The following is a 21,248-nucleotide window of genomic DNA, read 5'->3' as shown; positions in this document are numbered from 1 at the left end:
AAGTTCCAGAAAGACCACATATTAGTTACTCTGGAGAAGCTATATAACATAGTGCTGGGTAACACAGTGCTGAGGCCTGGAGTTGGGAAGATCTGAGTTCAAATTTGGCCATAGACACCATTTGGGAAAAGTCATTTAACTTCTGTTTGCCCCAGTTTCCTTATCTGTAAATAACACCTAGTTTCCCAGGTTTGTTGTGAAGATCAAATGAAATAATAATTATAAATCACTTAGCACTGTGCCTGGCACAGAGTAAGTGCTATGTAGATATTGGTTATCACCATCATCATCATCATTATGTGCCCTTAAAAAAGTCACTTAAATAAATTTCAGGTGATCTCCTGATCTGTAGGACAAGGTGGTAGGGGAACTCATTTTCCTGAGTTTAAATCTGTCCTCAGAAACTTAACTAGCTGTGTGACCCTGGGCAAGTCACTTAACCCTGTTTACCTACATTTCCTTATCTGTAAAATGAACTGGAGAAGAAAACAGCAAAATACTTCAGTATCTTTGTCAAGAAAACCTTAAATGAAGTCACAAAGAATCTTACAAGAATGAAATGATTAAACAACAACTTGATCTATAAACTGGATTTAACAATATCTACATTATCTAACTCACAGTGGGTCTATGAGACTTTAAATCAATGTGAAACACTTTGTAACCATTAAGTACTTTATAAATACCCAGTCCACATCAACTATGTGAGTAGAAACACAGAAGAAAAACATTTGATTTAACACTTGATTATTTGGTGTATATGATTTGAGGTTGTGGTTTTTAAAAGATTTTTTTTTTTATCCTGGGACTCCATTCTAGGAGCATAGGGCCACAACCAGTAGGCAATGGGACACACAGTCGCTCAGGGTCACCCAGCTGGGAAGTGTCTGAGCCCGGACTTGAACCTAGGACCTTTCGTCTCTAGGCCTGGCTCTCAATCCACTGAGCTAGCCCAGCTGCCCCTACATTAGGTTGCAGTTTCTTTAGCAGACGCAGTTTTTACAGGGTGGGGTTGCTAGCCCCACGCCCAACCCTCCTCCTTTTTTCATCCGGGCTAAGGACCGTCCTTGGTCCAGGAGTGGTAAGGGTGGGCAGTAGGGGTCAAGTGACTTGCCCAAGGTCACACAGCTGGAAGTGTCCGAGGCCGGACTTGAACCTAGGACCTCCAGTCTCTAGGCCTGGTTCTCAATCCACTGAGCCACTCAGCTGCCCCTTTTAAAAGATTACTCTATTACAAATATGAATAATACAGAAATAGGTTTTGAGTAATAAGACATGTAAAAACCAGTGAAATTGTTTGTCAGTTGGGGGGGGGGGAAGGGTGGGGGGAGGAGAAGAAGGGAGGGAGAGAATATGAATCACATAACCGTGGAAAAATATTCTAAAAAAAAAAATAATAAAATAATATGGGGGAAAAAGAATACCCAGCTGCTAATGAATGGGGAAGGAAAAATTGCCAAAAATGTTCTCTAGATAGGTAATGACATAAAACCAAGAAAATGTAGTGGGTAGTATAGTACAGACTATATAAATAAAATTAAACTAAAAATTAAAAAAATAAAAAGCACAGAATTAACTTTGTGGGGAGGATGTATAGTACAGACTAAAAAAAATTTTAAAAAAGCACAGAATTAATGCACAGAACAGGGGCAGGTAGGTGGCACATGGATAGAGTGCCATGTCTGAAGTTGGGAGGTCCTGGGTTCAAATCTGGCCCCAGACACTTCCTAGCTTTGTGACTCTGGACAAGTCACTTAACCCCAATTGCCCAGCCCTCACTGCTCTTCTACCTTGTAATAAAAACTTAGAATTGATATTAATTTAAAAAAAAACATGAAAAATATGAAAAGCTGTCAACAATTATACAAATTCTATCCCTGGCCTAACCCGACAGTCTAAATGAATTTAAAATGGAAAGATGATTCTATGAATAATTCAACCTGGAATTAAAACAGTAATTAATTGTTCTTTTTAAGGTTCTCTAATATTTATGGTTTTCATATTTACATAGTTGATAATGAACCATATTTCTCCAACATATAAATTACTTATAAATTAGGTACTTTAGGAAGAGGATTCATTGTTTCAGCATACTAGAAGATGTGCAAGAAATAAAAATAATTATTTAAAAATATATTAAAATTATGTTAAATAAAAAATAAAAGAATCTTTTAAAATGGTATGGTAATAGTCAAAGAATATGACTTTTCCAAAGTAAAAACATTTTTAGAAGTTATTTAATTTTATTTACTGTATGAGAATCTATTTAACTAGGTGTCATTTTTTAAATGAATATAGGAGACTAGGAATGAACAAGCAAAAAAGTATTTATTAAGTGCTTACTATATACCAGGCATTTAGATACAGAAATGGACAATTCCTGCCTTCAAGGAACTTATATGCCAATAAGAAAAAAAAACCCTATGGAAGTAGTGGCCAGAAGGGAGAGGTATTGCAGACTGAGAAGTCACAGGGATCAAGAGTAGAGCCATAGGACAACTGACAGATATGTAATTTCCAAGAAAGCTAGTACTAATTTGATTACTGGTGCCAGAGTTAGAGGGAGAAAGTTGAGGGGCAGTGGGGTGTAGAAGAGAATATTTATACAGTAAGTGTAAATTCTATTAGAAGTTAATGATAAGCCATAGCCAGAAATTTCCTTTAGTATAAAGGCACAATTTTTAAATACCTTTTCTCCAGGATTGCTGCTATAGAACATTACACAAGGATATAACTCTGCTGCATCCACATCTTCAAAAGCTAGTTTAGGTTCCTAGATTTGGGCATGGATGGGAAAAAAAAGAAAGAAAAATTAAAGAATAAAACAACACAGTCTCTACTTAAAAGGTCTATAAGTAATATAGAAATATGTTATAGATTGCCTAACTAAATGGAGGAGGATGTTTACTTCTTAAAGATCACAAAACTGACACCAATGCAAGATACAATAATGATAAGGGAATTCAACTACTTAGATATTCTGAAAAAAGAAGGTATCATAAATTATTGGCTTTTCTTTAAAATCTTTACCTTTCAGCATGTGGAAACAGCAATGAGTGGCTGTTAATCTAAATTTAGTACTGATCATGAAGAAAGAATTCATGTAGTTAAAGGAATAGAAACCTTGAGAAAATGTGAACATGTCATAATAGTCAAAATTAGAGAATTCAGGACATAGATACATACTCTAAACTTTAGGATATTAAAATGTTCAGAGGGGAAAAAAAGGTTAGGTTTCCTACTGCCAGAGCCAAAGACTTAAAAAAATAAAGAGTGGGAAGTTCTCAAAATGTAATCACAAACTATCTCAGTGAAAACAATGGAAACATCTAAAGAGATAATATAATTAAAGGAAAATTTTTTTGACTCAATCAAAGTGAAGTTTGTGAAAATGGTAGTCAATATAGAAAAGGATGTTAGGACCCATGAGCTTATCATCTGTGAAAGGTGCATGTTCTGTTATTTGCCCAATTGCTGGAAACAGTATCATTAAAGTTGTGTTATCTATGTGCTCCTGAGATGTTCTGGAAATTTCTGTGCTGTAAAAGTTAGAGAGGGAGAAGCTGTGATGAAAAGACACCCCCCCCCCAAATTGATAGATATTACATCCCCAACCCGTTGAACTATTGCCTTAGCACTAAAAGTTTGACAGTGTCAGAGAATGTAAGACTATGACATTAAGGATAATGAAATAAGCTTTCTTAGATTGTTCACAACAGAAATTAAAGGAAATAAGCTCTTAGTCTGAATTGATGGTATGTATAACTTTAATAAATAACAAAGAACCACTAAGTCAATTATTTCAATTGAATATTCCCTGGCAAGAATCATGACCAAACTAGAAATGATAGAAAAATATAGGGATCAGTGAGGAGTGAAACCATGAGGAGAGAGTAATCAAACACCTACTGGGCCTAAATGAGTTCAAGTCCCTTATCCTGATAAATTATATCCTAAACTTTTGTAAGAACCTGTATGTTACTACTAAATTGCTATCAACAATTTTGGAGGAATTGTGTAAGTCAAGAGAGGTAATAGGATAAAGACCATTACTAAATTAGTTTTCAAATGGGGAAAGATGAGAATACTACAAACCACATACCAGCAAGCTTTATGATGATTTCTAGCATAATTATACAACAAAACAATCAAAAAGACTCTGAGCACTCAGAAAGGGAAATAACAACTAGAAGAAAGCATAGCAAAAACTAACTTCAATTCTTTTTTAGACTGGGTTGCTAGACTAACATAATAGGGAATTATTGTAGACATTTATTTGGATTTCAGCAAAGTACATGACAAAGCTATTTTTGATATTCTTGTGGACAAGCTGAAAAAATATGGACTAAATAATCATGAAGTTAGATGGAGTCATAGTTGGCTGACCAACAGTACTCAATGAATTAATTGATGGAGGTCTGGTGCTTTATAACAAGGTTTTGTCATTCAACATTTTAGTAATAACTGAAAAACACAGAAGGTATGGTTTTACATCTAGCACAAAACTGAGAAGATAGTATTATTTTGGACAATAAAAATCATGACTCAGAAAAGTCCTTTAAAGGCTCTAAAGATGGATTAAATTTAGCAGGAAATAAATATGTAATGTCCTGTACATAGGTTAAGAAAAGTCAACTGCACAGGAAGAGAAGACCACCTAGCTTCAAGTAAAAAAACTAAAAATTTCAATGAGATGATATCTCAGGTCTCTTATAGCTCTAACCCTGTGATCCTATGAGGCTTTTTAGTTGACTGTTAGCTCAATGAAGACAGTGCAATATCTGCCCAGAAAAGGACTACTGAGAATTTAGGTTTCATTAAGAGAGGTATAGTGTTCCAGGACAAAGGAGGACTATCTAGGATAGTCCAGGACTATCTTAAGCAGTCCATCTTAATTTCTACTCACATCTTATTAAAAAGCTTGAGTTTACTGAATCCTGCCATACTCTGTGCTGGTCATTCCACATATGGATTACTGCATTCAGTTAGGTTTGCCACATTTAAGAGGAACATTCACAAACTTGAGAGGAAGGTCACCTAGCTGGGGAGAAGATTTGAGGGCATAGTATCTGAATAACAGTTTAAGAAACTAGAGATGTTTGTCTATAAAGATTTCAAGACAGGAAAATAGATATTTTAAAAGTATCTGAAGGACTACTTTCTGGAAATAGGATTAGATTTATTCTATGTAGCTTCACAGGGCAGAACTAGGAAAAAGAAGTTACTGAAATTTGCCTCCTTAACAATTCCAGCAGTCCATAAATAGAAAGGGCAACATTTGAAATAATATGTTCTTTGTCACTAGACACATTCAAGTAACAACTGGAATATAAGAGAAGCAATAGAAAGAGTCCCTACAATAAGAAGTTTAATTGAATGACCTCTAAGGTCCAACCCAACTCTAAAATTCTAAAACACTGCATTTTTATGAAATAAAATTTTCCTTGATAAAATTCACAAGAATTTATGTAAATTGACCATATAAAGTAACTACAACCAGTTCTTGATTATCATATAGTTAATAGGGGAAATACTACAAAAGCCAATTTAAGCATTCAACAACTTTTACCACAGGGAATTACATAATATCTTCCTTCTTTTTTCCTCCTAACTCCCTAGTGTAGATACTAATAAGTACTCTAACAGCAGAAAAGGAGACAGTAAGAAAGAAGAAAATGAAGTGTAGATAATCTACAAAATGGAGGAACAGCCCCTAAATAAAATAAGTGAATGTACACTAAAAACACAGAAGATATGGATCTTACGAACAAATTTTTGTACCTCTCCATTTTTACCAAAGGAAATGGTTCTGGCTTCCATGTCTAATACACAAGTGATAAAATCTCCTTGAGTAAAACTGGACAATGTCAAAGTCTGTTCTCCATTATGGTACAGGTTACCACTGTAGGCTCTATACAACCACATATCTGAGGTAGTGCGGTGGTTAAAATCATGTACTGGCCATCGAGAAACTCCAACGCATGTGCCTTCATTACCACGGTTTTCCTTTACAATGTAAAACTACAATAAAATAAATAATTTTCATTAATTCTTGAAGTGATTCTTTAACTATACTTATTGACTATAAAAATCCATATTTAAGGGAAAGGAGGTATATCTATAATCAGCACACAACTCAAGGAAGTAATATTAAAAGATGTTAAATAAAATATAACATGAATGTATGATTCCTATTCGTTATTTTAAAATAAAATCATAAACAAGATTGCTAAGAAATGAAAATTCCATCACAATTTTTACATCTGCAGAGATTTTATCCAATTTTATTTTTTATGCATTTCCCAATCAATTTGGCAAGACTATCATAAGCAGTCCATCTCAATTTCTACTTGCATCTCATTAAAAAGTCTGAGTTTACTGAGAATTTTCTGGAAGGATTATTCAGGTTAATTTTTGAAATAATATTTTAGTGATTTTAGAATTCCTAACTATTCTCTAAGGGGGACTTTTAATTAGACTTAGATAAGAATGTTTCTTTATATCAAAAAACTATCAGTGGGGGAAAATTTGGTATCTTTCATGTATTTTTAAAATTACAAAAATCAACATGAAAAAACAAAAAATTTAAAGTTTATTGTAATTTCACATACCTTCCATTGATAACATCCAGATGTTACACCTGTTGATGCTAATCCATATCCTTTTCCTCCACTGCCATGAGTTAAAATCTGTCCATTTTCCACTAGACAGCACTGAGCTTTCTCTGGGTCAAAAGATACTTCTTGAATAGGAAGGTTTTCATCTTCTTCCTCTAATTCTCCTTGCTTCTATCAGAAATGAAGCTTTATTAGTATTTAAAAATTAGCTAACTTTAGGTAAAAACTAAAGATAATTATTAGAAAGGTCAGTTACCTGTAACTTCATTTCCTGCTCTTTCTCCTTTATCTGAATTGCATGTTTGGCCTGAGCAATGGGTGTCTCCCACATACAGTCCGACAGAAGAGAAAACAATCTTTCAACAACCTATTGTATTGCAGGAGGAAAAAAAGAAAGAAGTATAATTCCAAAGTGACAATTTTAAAAATTATTAGAAAATACAAACTATGTAATTTGATAATTACTTTCTCTTAGTAAATTGATCATTTTTCAATATGATAAAACATTTTAACTTAATTCATTTTACTCAACCTACAAAAACATACTGAACATCTACTATGTATAGTGGGGCAGGAATGACAAGTATTTTTATTAAGCTCCTACTATGTGCCAGGCACTGAGCTAAACTCTTTATAAATATTATCACATTTGGTCCTCACAATAATCCTGGGAGGTGGGTGCTATTATTATCTCCTTCTTACAATTCAGGAAACTGAAGCAAACAGGTTAAATGACTTGTCACATATCTGATGCCAAATCTGAATTCAGATCTTTCTGAATTCAGACCAAGGGTTTGATCCACTGTGCCACCTAGTGGCCTCTGTTATTAAATGGTATCTTGTCCTGAAAAAAACCAAGTTTTTTGCTGTCTAAAAGATTAAAGTTGCAAAGTTAACTAATCTGCTGACAGTAAAATAACATGAACAATATGAGAACTGAATTAGTACTAAATCCTTCAGATGAAAAGCAGAAACACCAAAAAAAAAGTACAAATACAAAGGGGCAGATACTACTTAGAAAGTGTTAAAAGGTACAAAGACCCAGAAGCTAACACACACACACACACACACACACACACACACACACACACACACACACACACACACACACACACACACAGCCTGAGGCATTCTCATATATTTTTTACAACCTGAATTAAGTTCAATAAAGGTCAGGATTCTCACCACAGAATCATGCACTCAAAGGGATCTTTGTCTTCAATTCAACACACATTTGTTAAGTGTTTATTATGATTAATACAGTACAAAACAATGGAGATAGGACGAAAAATTAAACATTCTCGACCTTCTACTTTCAAGGAACTTACATTCTTGTAGGGGAGCAAAACAGACAAATAAATAAAAACAAATTACAAACAGTAAGTAACTTCAAAATAGGAAAAGTGCAAATCACTAAGTGGGGGTGGTGGTGCAGATCAGAAGAGACTCAATGTTGAAAGGGCACCTGAGCTGTGATAAGATACAAGAGTGAGAAGGGAGAGTACTTCTAATGCAGCTGAGCACATATGCAGAGACATGAGATGGCCAGGAATAATCACAAAAATCATTAACATGTCTATATGCATGGCACAGAGAGTGCTTGCAGAAGAGTAGTAAGAAATCACACTAGAAAGAGACCTCAATTGTAGAGGATTTTATGTTTCAGGCTGATAAAGCTCTGCCTTATAATCTGGAATAAACTATCCTTCATTAGAAAGAAATTCCACACAAGTTGAGAATATTCTATTCTTTGTATTATATTCCTAGCACTTAGCTTAGTCCCTGACAAACTGTAAGCAATAAATACATGACTGGTTTTCATATACTGCTTTGGAATATATAAATGACATTTTAGAATGATTTTAAAAATATAAACCTGAGCCATTTGATCATCTTCAACCCCAGATTCACAAGCTGGTAACACAGCTTCAAGGACATGAAGTGCAAGTAATCTAGTCCTTAAATTACCCACCAGTGGAATACCTGAAAAAGAAAAAAATATGTTGTTATTAATAGGACCTCGTTTTGGAGGGAAAATTGAAGATCTCAAGAAAATGCTCAAAATTAAGTTAACTGTTCAGAAACATAAAATGTCTGAATGAGACAACTATGCAATGCAAACTTTTTTTTAAAACCTATGTTATGTTATACCTGAAGAACACTTCTGAGATGCAATGTTAAGAAGCACTTCAGTCCACTTTGGAGAAGCCATTTTTGACTGAATAGCTTTTGAAGACACAACTCTTCGCAAAAAAACCAGAAAATCCCCTAAGTGTAGTTCTGCTGCATGTTGTTTTCTAAGCACAGCTGAAGATTTAAAAGAAAAGCTTAAGTTACATCATAAATTTTAAATAAGTAATCTTTAAGCAATCATTTATAGCTATATTAATAAAATTACCAGATAATTACATAACTGACCTAGAAAAAAAATCTGGGGGAAGAAAAGGTCAAGGAAAAGTAACTAAATAAAAATAGTGAAATACTGAAAGGGGTTCTAGCATTACTAGATCTCAAATCATATTCTAAAAGTAGTAATCAAAGATATATGGTATTGGTTTAAAAAAATTGACCAATGAAATAGTCTATAGAGTAATGGCGAATGTATTAATGGGTTTTTTTGACTGGTTATTTGTCACAAGGGAGATGTCTAGAGGCAGGTATAGAAATAACAATGATGTAAAAAAGAGAGAGAGAGAGAGAAAATAAAACATTTTTAAAAAATCAATGACGTTGCTTTTAATCTAAAGGTGAGCTCTATGGTGAATCAACATGCTACTATTAAATGAACTGAACACCATCAATATTAATATTCTTGCCATAACCCAAACAGGAAGACAAAAAAATGTTACACTCAAACAGAAGGAAAGCTCAAGGCTGCTTTCTGGAAAGAAGAACAAAGAAAGAGGCAAAGTTGGCTTCATTGTACACCAAAATCATTTAATGGATCACATGATCTTATTCTGCAGTACTCATAATAAAGATAAAGAAGCACCATGAAAATTTCTGCATCTCATGTGCCTACCCCTATTGCAGATTAAAAAGCAGAGAAAGTCTATGAAGAATTTTACAAAATTATCCAAACCAAACTTATACTCTCATATTCAATGACTTTGATGTGAATGAGTAGACAGGGTACAGCAAAAAGTAAGTTATAAAAGATAGTCCAAGTTTAAAAGATTAAAGAGGCCAAAAGTTTATAGCCTACTGAAAAATCATCATGCCTATTATTAAGAGTACTTCTTCAAAAAAAAAGTCTCATAGTGATACCACTATTACCCCAAAGAAAACAAAGAAAGAGGAAAAGTATCTATATGTACAAAAATATGGCAGAACAAGTTGTGGTACATGAGAGAAATGTAATGCTACTATGATTATGTATAATTACAAATTATGAATGGCATGGTTTCAGAGAAATGTGAAAAGACTTTGATTTTTTTAAAAAAAGATCTTTTAAAAAAACAAATAGCATTGTATTAAGTGAACATCTGACATAAGAAAAATTAAACTGATCATATCTAGATAGGAAATGACTAGTTACTGACAACTCCAGTAAGACCAATGATTAGAAAGAACAAATATCAAAATCAACATGAAACTAGAATAAACATGATGAAAACAGGATATTAATGGAAAAACTAATTTCAACTTGATCTATTCAAGCAAGCCACTGGAAACAAAAGGTTAAAGATATTGTTGACTTTAATTATTGGCATCAGTCAATGACAATGGATGGTTAAAGATTAAAGCTTATTTGTAAAACACTAAGGAAGAAATCAGTAATAGATTACAAGCAGTGGCATCTCCTCATAAAGGAATGTAAAAATAGTGGAAGTAAAAACTTCTTTACAGAATGCTTTTGTATGAGATCCAAATAATCCAAAAGCATTCACAGATGAAGTTAGTAGGTGTAGGAAAACAGAACAGATATGTGTGCATGCAAGTTATATATTCAAGAATGTCAATAACAACAGACATTCAGATATATACACTTACATATAAATATATTTATCTGACTATATTGTCTTTAAAGACAGAACTATCACTCTTAGACCCCAACACTTGAGTCATTGACTGATGTGCTAGGACAAGGAAAAGACACAAAATGTTATAGAGTCATAAGATTAAATATGTACCCTCAAAAAAGATAGAAAGATAAGAGTACATGGAAAGGAGATAGAACATAATTTTTAAAAACCATAATCTAATGAAGAAAAGAATAGTCAAATCAATAAGATTACTGAAATCTTTAAGAACAGTAATTTATACCATGTTATATTATGTTGCAAGCTCCAGGGGGCTAGGAAGTGTATCACATAAACTATATATCGCCCTCTAGCATCTAGCATAGTAGGTATTTAAATCTTGTGAAATTAATTAGTGGATTTTGTATTCCTAGATTTTTTAAAAAAAAATTAAACCCTTACCTTCGATCTTGGAGTCAATACTGTGTATCGGCTCCAAGACAGAAGAATGGTAAAGGCTAGGCAATGGGGGTCACACAGCTGGGAAATGTCTGAGGCCAGATTTGAACCTAGGATCTCCCATCTCTAGGCCTGGTTCTCAATCCACTGAGCTACCCAGCTGCCCCCCTTAGATTTTAAAAACAAAAGAAAACAATAACTTGAAAGGGCGAGAAAGGCTCTCTTCTCCAGAAAGAAAGACAGCAGACAAAAAGAGAGAAAAAGCACAGAAAAAGGCAGAAGATAGGGAAGGATTCCACATTTAAACTTTATTTTAGAATTTAGAAGAGATTTTTTAAAATGGGAAAGAACCTGTTTGTACAAAAATATTTATAACCACTCGTTTTGTGGTGGGGCAAAGAATTGGAAACTAAAGGGATGTCCCTCATTTGGGGAATGGCTACACAAATTGTGGTATATGATGGTGATGGCATACTATTTTGCTATAAGTAATGATGAACAAGATGATTTCAGAGAGGGAAAGATATATGTGAACTGATGCAGAGTGAAATAAGCAGAACCAGGAGAACATTATAAACAGTAATTGCAATATTGTGGAATGATAGAATGTGATAAACTTTAGTACTAACAGTAATATAATGATCCAACACAATTCTGAGGGACTTATGACAAAGAATGCTATTCACCTCTAGAGAAAGAACTGCTGGAGTAGGAGTACAGATGAAAACACATGATTTATCATTTGTTTATATGGGTATGTGTTTGGGGGGTTTTGGTTTTATAATATTGTTCACTTACAAGAAATGAAAAATATGGAAATGTTTTGCATGATATAACCCGGAAAAAAAATTAAGAACTATATTACTATGGAATTTAGCCTGGGGCTCTCTACCTTTTCCTTTCCCAAATATCAGATGGGAAGAGTTACCTGTCTTCAGGGAAATTTCAGAAAAGAACTTCAGACAAACTTTATTACAAGAGGGAATTATCTAGAGAAAGGCACAAATCAATTGAGATATGACAAAAAAAAATCAATAAAATAGTTTTTAAGTTTATAAGATACCTCTGAAGTCTCTCTTCTCAATATCTCCACAAGGATCAACTTTTTTTTCTTCTTCTTCTTCTTCTTCCTCTTCACCTTCTCCAAAGGAAACCATAAGTAACACACCAGCTTGTAATAATAAATTCTTCAACTGACTACATAATAGATCAAGCAAGGACTGCACTACCTTAGGACTCAATTTGTCAGCATAGGTCCTAAGGAAGAGATCAGAAGAAACAATAAGTAATATAATTTGAAAAATGTTTTAAAGAGAGAAGGAAGACTTTTAATAGAATATATAAATCGAGTGTTTAGGGAAAACTAGAGCCACTAACAATGAGAGAACAATAAAGGAAAATGCTTACCCAGTGGTGATGGCCAGAATCTGTAGCAGTCTTGTACTGGCAACTTTCAAAGCTATGCTAAGCTGAGAAATACCAGTTTTGGGCAACAGCTGCAGAGGTTGCCCTAGCATAGTGTCCGTGCCACATAATTGTGACAATACATTTAAGAGACCAGTGGAAATTGCCAAAGAAACATCAACTGGTTGGTAATGAACACTCAGAGCAAAAACTGTTACCAAGAGGAGACGCTGTTGAGCTTCTAAAAGACAAGGTAAAAATATTAAGTTAGACAGTAGTCTCTGCCAGTGAAAACAGCAAAGTATAAAGAGGGTAAAAGGAGCAAAGTATAAAATTCCCAGCACAAAGTTTGATTTTCATAAAAGTTGGTGTTTTGATATTCAATTTAATAAGCATTTATTATTATGTAGCAACTATTTGTTAAGGCACTATTATGCTAGGAAGTGAACATATAAAGGCAAAATCAAAAAATGGTTCCAATTCTTCAAGCATACACTAACAAAATGACTTTTCTAAAACTCAGGTCTGATCATTTCACTCCCCTATCAAACTCTAGTAGTTCTTTCTTACCAAATATGAACTCTTCTGTTTTACATCCAAAGCACTCTACAATCTGACCCCAACTTGTCTTTCCAGCCCTATCATATTATACTACTGGCCCTTCACCCACTCTAGGATATAGTCAAAATGACCTCATTTATATTCCTTATCAATAACTCCATCTTCCATCCCTATGCTTCTGTGGTGGCTGTCCCCTTGGTTGATAATATACTCTCTTCTCACAAATACTCTCACAATTCTTGGTTCCCTTTCAGCACTCTTGCTCAAGTGTCACCTACATAAAACTCTAAATCTATTTTGTACATACCTATATATGTATATATTTGCTTTTTCCAACACAATAGATGATGACCTCTGAAGATATATTTTAGGAATTTGATATTTGCCTTTATATTGTAAACACCTAGTCTTCAAGTGCCTAGGCACTAAATAAATACAGCCTAAATGGTCTTCTACTGGAGGGATACAACTTTAGATGAATTTTTTCTCCATTAATTCATCCATTAATGTTATAATGATGGTAGAGAAATATACATTTGTGAACATAGTACCATTTGCATCTGTCATCTGCAATTTCACAGAACTATTCACTCACCAATGTGGTGTTTATTTGCTTGCAGGGCTCTCTCCAAAGTTGCAGACAATTGCTGATATATCTTATGTACAGCCACCTGAATTTCAATCTGAATATTTCTCTTTGCTGCTCTGATGCCATCCTAAGTTAAAAATAATTTACTTTTTTATTAACAGCAATGTCGGTCCATACCTTGTAGAAATTGTAATGTTCATTTGTTGTCCAGTCCACACTAGAATTTGCTTTACACTCTGCAAAGCTAATAAGCAGTACATAAACAATGTGCTGACATTATAATGAAAATACTTAACTTCAATTCTACCTAAATTTACATTTTCAACATTTCTTAGTATTACTAACTTCCTATCCTACAATTTGCAAATATGTGAATGGCCAAAGGATCTATAACCTTAGAGAAGAGAAATCCTGTGGGAACTGTCTCTGCATAACCCATCTATGATTTAACAGATAAGTGCTATCCCCAATGATAAATGACCAAAAGATATGAACAGACTTAAAGCCATATCTAGTCATATGAAAAAATTCTCTAAGTCGTTTCTGATTAGAAAAAAATGCAAAACAAGACAATTCTGAGATATCATCTCACACCTATCAGATTGGCTAAAATGAAATAAAGGGCAAAATGACAACTATTGGAGGGGATGGGAAAAAACGGGGAAAGTAATACACTGTTGGTGGAATTGTGAACTGATTCAACCATTTTGGAGAGCAATTTGGAATTATGCCCAAAGAGCTAAAAACTGTGTATAACTTTAGGCCCAGCAATATTACTGTTGGGTCTATCTGCCAAGATGATCAGGGAAAAAAGAAAAACAATCCATATGTTCTAAAATATTTAGAGAAGCTGCCTTTGAGATGGTAAAGAGGTGGAAATTGAGAGAGAAGCCCATCAATTGGGAATTGCTGTTGTGAACAAGTTGTGGTATATGATTGCGATGGAATACTATTGTATCATAAGAAAAAATGATTTTAAAAAAACTTGGAAAGACCTACATAAAATTATGATGAATAAAACAAATAGAACCAAGACAAATTATATACAGCTACAGAATTAATGTTTGAAAAATAACTTGTAAATGTTCACCTCTAGAGAAAGAACTGATAGATAGAAACACCAAAGACATAATACATATGTTTTTTGTCAAATGATGCCTTCTTTAGAGCAGGGAGGAAAAAGAAGGAGGGAGATACTGGGAATTTTAAAGTAACCAACAAATAAATTAATAAACAAAGAAAATAATAGATAAATGCTGGTGCATTGCATTTGCATGAAGGTTTAAGTCGTTTCTTCAGGATTATGCACCTAAGAAGTGTCATAGGTAAGATTTGAACTGTCAAAGGAATTTTTATTTCCTTTGTCTATTTTAAGTTAATCAATCAAGAACTTAAAGTACCCTGACTTAACACTTAATAAATCACTAACAAAGAAAGTTCATGCCTTAAAAGGCCATAAGCACTCCACCCACCCTGGGAGTGCTAGGCAAATTGAAAGGCTGTGATTGATTCCTGAGATGTGCCAAGGAGAACTGATGGGTAGAGAAAATTATATATAAGTAAGAGCCTGAGAGTGATTCAGGGTTGTCTCTTCATTCTTGGTGACTCTTAGCCTGGGAAGCATGAGCTCTGGTGGGACTCTTGGTGGTCTTGGCCTTGTGTGTGCCAAAGGTTTTTGGTAGTTTTTTAGCATCTTTGGCTCTTTGGATTTCGGCTTCCTGATCTGGACTTTGGATTCTGGTGAAGATTTGGCTTCCTGCATTGGAAACTTGGGCTGAAGAGGGATATTTACTTGGGAGACTCTCTTGCCTCTTTAGTGTGAGAGACTGCCCTTTGTGGCTCAGCCTCTTTGGCATTGGTTTTTGGTTGTTTCCCTGAGTGGAGACAGTCTAGTGGACTGGTGAGATTCGCATTCGCGGTCTGGAGGCACTTGGATCAGGACTTAGGGTATTTTTAGCTAGGTGATATTTTCTACCTCCTTCCTATATTTCCCATTTTAATATCTCTACCTTACTATAAAAAGCTATTAAATAGCCTACTGATTCATAGTATAACTTTAATTTTTATAAATGACAACCATAACAACCTTTTATAACTCATAAATTTAGTCAAACCGTTTTTAACCCTTACAGAACCCAAGTGTTCCTGAATCATGTTGTCTCTCTTTCCCCCATAATTTATTTTGTCTTTTTATATGTTACTTCTCAGAAGGTTCAAGAATGCTAGAAAAAAAAATTTAATCATTAAAACTTGAAGATGGCATAATTAAAATTAAAATTTCTCAGAATAAAAGAAATATACATATACCATATACTCCTGGCCATATGTAAAAAGAAAACTGCTATCCAAATAAATTTAGAATGGAAAGTCATCTGGAAAGATCAATGTACAAAATGCTAAAAAGTTACTCTACAAATTCTACCTACTTAGGACTACAGACAACTCAGAAAATACTTTATATTTTTAAACTTCAACTTTAGAAAGTATAAAAATATGGTTATGGAACCAGATTTACAAAAAGCACAAGCAAAATTAAAAATATATGAAGGATATAAACATAAATTTGAGTCATACCTGATAATGATGTAATCGTACACTTTCTCCTTTGGCTCCTGCATGTCCTACTGTTCCTAAACCAAAACACCCAGCTAGAAACTGCAGTCTAACTGATGTAAGAAGTAGAGATGACTGAAATCCTGACCCTTGCCTGCTTCCTGTTAAGGGTACGCTGCCTTTTTCCTCCATCCCAGATAACAGAACTAGGATCTGATGAAGGGCCTCCAAACGAAGCTTAAAGCAAAGTAAAATGAAGAAATTTTAAGTTTTTTTTCAATGAACAAATGAACAAAGTATACCATAGGTCATTTATCATATTGAATGTTTAATTCTAATAGTTCAAATATTTAATTCTGTAACAATAGATTTTATTTTCACATCTGTGACTATTTTCATCAAACCATTTGATGAAAATCTATAAATATTACACTTCATATCTAAGAAAAAGTTAACTAAGAAAGTTCTGAAAAGGTTTTACAAAGGTGGTAAAAATGGAACTGACATTTCTAAGGGATTTCTGAACAAAATTTCTCTTGCTGGACAATGTTCTACTACTGCAATCACTCTATCCTTTTTAAACTCATGTATACTGACTAGGCCTCCAAAATCCAAATCATAGTACCAAGGCTACAAACTGGAATTAACATTATTTCTAGAAAATCAGGGATGCCTCATTTTTAGAAAACATTCAGTCAAATATCTAATAAACTCTTGCTTTAAAGTTTGGATTCTTGATCAAATAAACTTTTATTTTGTTTTAGTTCAGTTATAATCATAGCATAATGGGAGCAAGGGCACATATTCTACATGCTATTCTTCACATCATTTCAAAAACTCAAAACTGTTAATCATGAACAAATCAAGATATTTTACCTCTGCCCTTAGCTGCTGCTGTTCCATTGCAATAATCGAGGCCTGGGGACTTGTGGACATACTTTCCTCTGGTTCCTTAAATCCTGGAGCATTCCCCACATCTCCACTTACAAAGCTAACGACATTTTCAATCAAAGTATGAACTCCAAGGGCCTTAGTAAGATCGAAATCATATTCAAATGAATAAGAAGAGGTGAACAGCCAGTCTCTGTGTTTCAGGCGAGTCCAAGAGTCACTCAAAGATTCCATTTGACTGTGTACAGGTCCTACATGCACAAATAATAAGTGTATCATTTTCAATGTGTAGAAAACATTCTGAAACTAGATAAGGACTGAGTGTTGCTGCTGTAATAACGAGTAAAAAATGGATACTCATGTTTTAAAACAAAAGCATGCATCATTTAGTGAATCCAGGCAACTTCGGTTAAAATATAAACCATAGCAATGTAATAAATTAAGGAAAAAGTTCTGTTTGTACTACTGTATAATCCTATAAGCACTGTAGCAAAAAGCTAACAAAAGAAAAAAGGCTGAAGATGCTCTCAAAATGTTTAGCTTAAAATCAGAATACTAAATAAAATAGCTAGCATTTATATAGCGCTTTAAAGTTTCCAAAGCGCTTTACGAATAGTATCTCATTTTATCCTCACAAAAAGTTTTTGAGGTAGGTATTATTATTTCTAGGTTCAGATGAGGAAACTGAAGCAAACATAGGCTAAGTGACTTGCCCAGGGTATAACACAGGTAGTAAATGCTTAAGACTAGATTTGTACTCAGATCTTCCAAACTCCCAAGTCTTGCATCCTATTCACCTAGCTATTTCTAACACTCTTCAGTCAAAGACAAACACAATAAATTAAAAATCCATTCCAAAAGAAAACACTGAGTTTGGACATACTGGTAAGATCTTGTCTTAATGGAAGAATTTTCTTTAAAATTTCATTTTATAAGAAAAAATAGTCTAATATGGCTATATTCTTTGCAATGAAAAAATGAAAGGTAAAGGGCAAAGTAAACCAATGCAAAATGGACATGTATCACTTGTTTTATTTATACATGGAATATCCATTTTCAGTAATTGCATGTAATGTGCATATATTTTAGAGGTTATGAAATTAATACCTGCAGGTTAACAACTGGTAGTTTCACAGTCAAGCTTATGAAAGATTTACGGTGAAATAATTCCTACATCTTTGTGCGTTTACAGTGGTACCACAATGTACATGCTAAGTGAAACATCATTCATTTTTACCAGTAAGCATTTTCAAATTTACTCTTAAAATGTTAAAAATTCAACAGCACAAGAAAAAATGTCCTGGAGGTTTTTAACATCAATTTTAACATGTATACAGTGTTAATTTACTCTAAGTCTATACAAAGTATTATAATTGTGGATTCCAAATTTTACCATATTTTTCCATTGGGAATGCATGTAAAGGCAACAAATACATTAGTTGTATCTGTTACCATAACTACATAGAAAAGATTTGAAAAGTGAGTTATTTTCTCACTACTTAATTAACCACCCTCAAGGGGAAGTGAGCAAATAATGCTATATGAAACTGAAAATTTTGTTTCAAAATTAGCAAAATTTGTGTGTCAACAGTTTCAGTTGAAAATCCCTAATTTGTTAAGGCTTAAAAATCAAGTTAGTAAAAAATTACTTTCAAATAATCATTGTGCATTCTGATATAATGTCCATTAAGTTACAAATAACCAGCTTGTATTATAAGGCTTGTTTTATAGTTTGAAAAGAACAAATCAAAATTAAAGTTCAGTTTTAAGTAACTTACTGATAAAAAAAAGTTAAAACCATTTTGCAAAGTAAATTCAGTTTGTATCATGTAGCTAAACATTTATTTCTACAAGTAAGAGCAAAGTAGATGGAGTGAAAATATAAAATGTCATGAATATATAACATATCAAATGAAAAAGGATAAATAGCAGTACTGCTATAAATGCACCAAAAAAAGGAATACATTTCTTTTCCCCCACCCCCAAAATTGAGAGTAATATTGTTCTGGTCTCTCAGTCATGTTTTGATCTAATTTTTCAACAGATTTCAGAATTAATGGTTTTTCAATTTACTAATAAAATATATTCTAATTTAAGTATGAAGTTATGATATGTAAGAAACATTATTAACATTGAGACTCATATGAAATTATTAAAGTAGATACACTGCCACCTGTCTTCTCTTTGCTGCCTCTGGACCTGGTGGGCTTCTCCATCTACCTGCTGCAGTTAAAATTTTAATTTTAAAATTAAAGTTAAAATATGAGTTATCTTCCTCACTATTAGAATTTGAGCTCCCGGAGAGTAGGGATTGAACAGCTTATCTTTCCATCCTTAGCATCTAGCAGAGTGAATGCCTTTTCATTCTTTCAGAGCTGGGACAGGCCTGAGTGATCAGACTACTTGCTGTGAGTTCCCTTTTCTCTCATCTTCATCTCCTATCCCTCAGGTGCCTTCTGCCACTCTTTCCTCCTTCACTCATCTCATATAAAGTAGCCTTATTCCTTTATCAAAGCTAACCTCTCCACCTGTTCCATCCTAAGTCCTCTAACAAGACTGCTCCTCTGTCATTCCCATTCTAATACTTAATTCCAAACTCTCCCTGTCTACTGGCTCCTTCCCTATAACCTGCAAACATGCCCTTGTTCTCCACCCCCACCATCAAAAAACACTCACTAGATTCTTCCATCTCTTCTAACTCTTGTCCTATATCTCTTCTGCCTTCGTGGGTAAACTTGAAAAGGCCATCAACTTTCTTTCCTTTCATTTACTTCTTAACCTCTTACACTGACTTCTGACCTTATCATGCTACCCAAATTACTCTCTTTAAAGCTGCCAATGATCTCTTAATTGATAAATCCAGTGGCCTTTTTCAATCCTCATTCACATCAATCTTTCTGCAGCTTTTGACATTTGACAATACTTTCTTTCCTAGTTCTCTTCTTATCTATCATGCTGCCTCTCCTCCATTTCCTTTGTTGGTTCTGGATTCTTATGTATATCATAACCTCTAACCATAAGTGATCCTCAGAGTTCTGACCTGGAACCTCTTCTCTTTGCCCTCTATACCATTTCAATTGGTGATTTCATCAACTCCCATGGATTTAATTACTACTTCTGCATTGATGATACACAAGTCTACCTATCTTGCCCCAACATCTCTGTTGTCCTCAAATCTCGGATCTCTAACTTCCTTTCAATTATTTTGAACTAGATGTCCAGTAGCCATCTTAAAACTCAAGATGTCTAAAACTCATTATTTTACACCTTAAAACCTTTCTATTGTTTACCTTTCCTATTACTATAGAGGGCAACACCACAAATTAGGTGTCAATTTTGACTCCTCACGCTCTCACTCCCCCTTCCCATATATAAACTTGTTGCCTTTGTTTGCCAATTTTACCTTTGCAACATTTCTTGAATATTCCTCCTTCTCTTTATCTGGCACTGCCACCACTCTAGTTCAGGCCCTCATCACCTCATGCCCGAATGACTGCAATAGCCTAATAATGGGTCTCCTTGCCTAAAGTCTTTACACATCTAAATCCATCCTTCATTCAGCCAACAAAATACTTTTTCCCCCTAAAACACCAGCCCAACACTGTCACTCCCCTATTTAATAAACTCCAGTGGCTCCCTATCACATTCATGATTAAATATAATATCCTGTTTGGAGTTCAAAACTCTTTATGACCTAAGCTCTTCTACCTTTCTCATCATCTTATACCTTATTACTGGACTTAGTACAAGTCCAGTCTAGTAACACTGGTCTCTGGCTGTTCCATGAATAAGATACTCCATTCTTTTGGCTCCAGGCATTTTCTCTGTCTTCAATGCCTGGAATGTCCTTCCTTCTCATCTCCCTTACTTACTTTTCTAGCTTCCTTTAAGTCCCAATTAAAATCCCACCTTCTATAGGAAACCTGAACCAATCATATTTCCATTTACCCTATGTTATAGCTTGTTTCTATATTTTTGTTTACTTGCTATCTCTGCCATCAGACTGAATTCTTTGTGGGGGGGAGAGGGGGAAATAGACTGTCTTGTCTCTTTTTGTAGCCCCAATGATTAGCACAGACTCTAGAAGTTACCTAAGACTGTTACTGACTGGCTTCAGTTTACAGATGAGGAAATTAAGAACCGGAAAAGTTAAATGATAGGCCCAAGTTATTAGGACAGCATCAATTTTCAATAATTGAAGTAATCCTTGCA

General features: G+C 34.1%; 1 protein-coding gene across 1 annotated transcript in view; it reads right to left on the bottom strand.

Moving 5' to 3' along the window:
- HERC1 (HECT and RLD domain containing E3 ubiquitin protein ligase family member 1) overlaps positions 1-21,248 on the bottom strand; it is a 196,236-nt gene that overhangs the window by 100,412 nt on the left and 74,576 nt on the right. Inside the window, exons 25-35 of the mRNA XM_044665362.1 lie at positions 17,022-17,287; positions 16,167-16,382; positions 13,599-13,719; positions 12,446-12,683; positions 12,102-12,295; positions 8,769-8,924; positions 8,494-8,600; positions 6,874-6,984; positions 6,612-6,788; positions 5,782-6,021; positions 2,690-2,773 (exon numbers count right to left, since the gene is read on the bottom strand). Coding sequence (XP_044521297.1) covers positions 2,690-2,773; positions 5,782-6,021; positions 6,612-6,788; positions 6,874-6,984; positions 8,494-8,600; positions 8,769-8,924; positions 12,102-12,295; positions 12,446-12,683; positions 13,599-13,719; positions 16,167-16,382; positions 17,022-17,287 — 1,910 coding nt within the window. The remainder of the gene's footprint in view (positions 1-2,689; positions 2,774-5,781; positions 6,022-6,611; positions 6,789-6,873; positions 6,985-8,493; positions 8,601-8,768; positions 8,925-12,101; positions 12,296-12,445; positions 12,684-13,598; positions 13,720-16,166; positions 16,383-17,021; positions 17,288-21,248) is intronic.

The sequence above is a fragment of the Gracilinanus agilis genome, chromosome 2, assembly GCF_016433145.1.
Source record: "Gracilinanus agilis isolate LMUSP501 chromosome 2, AgileGrace, whole genome shotgun sequence".
Classification (NCBI taxonomy): Eukaryota; Metazoa; Chordata; class Mammalia; order Didelphimorphia; family Didelphidae; genus Gracilinanus; species Gracilinanus agilis.
The sequence above is the reverse complement of the archived record's forward strand: the minus strand, read 5'-3'. Positions and strand labels throughout refer to the sequence as shown.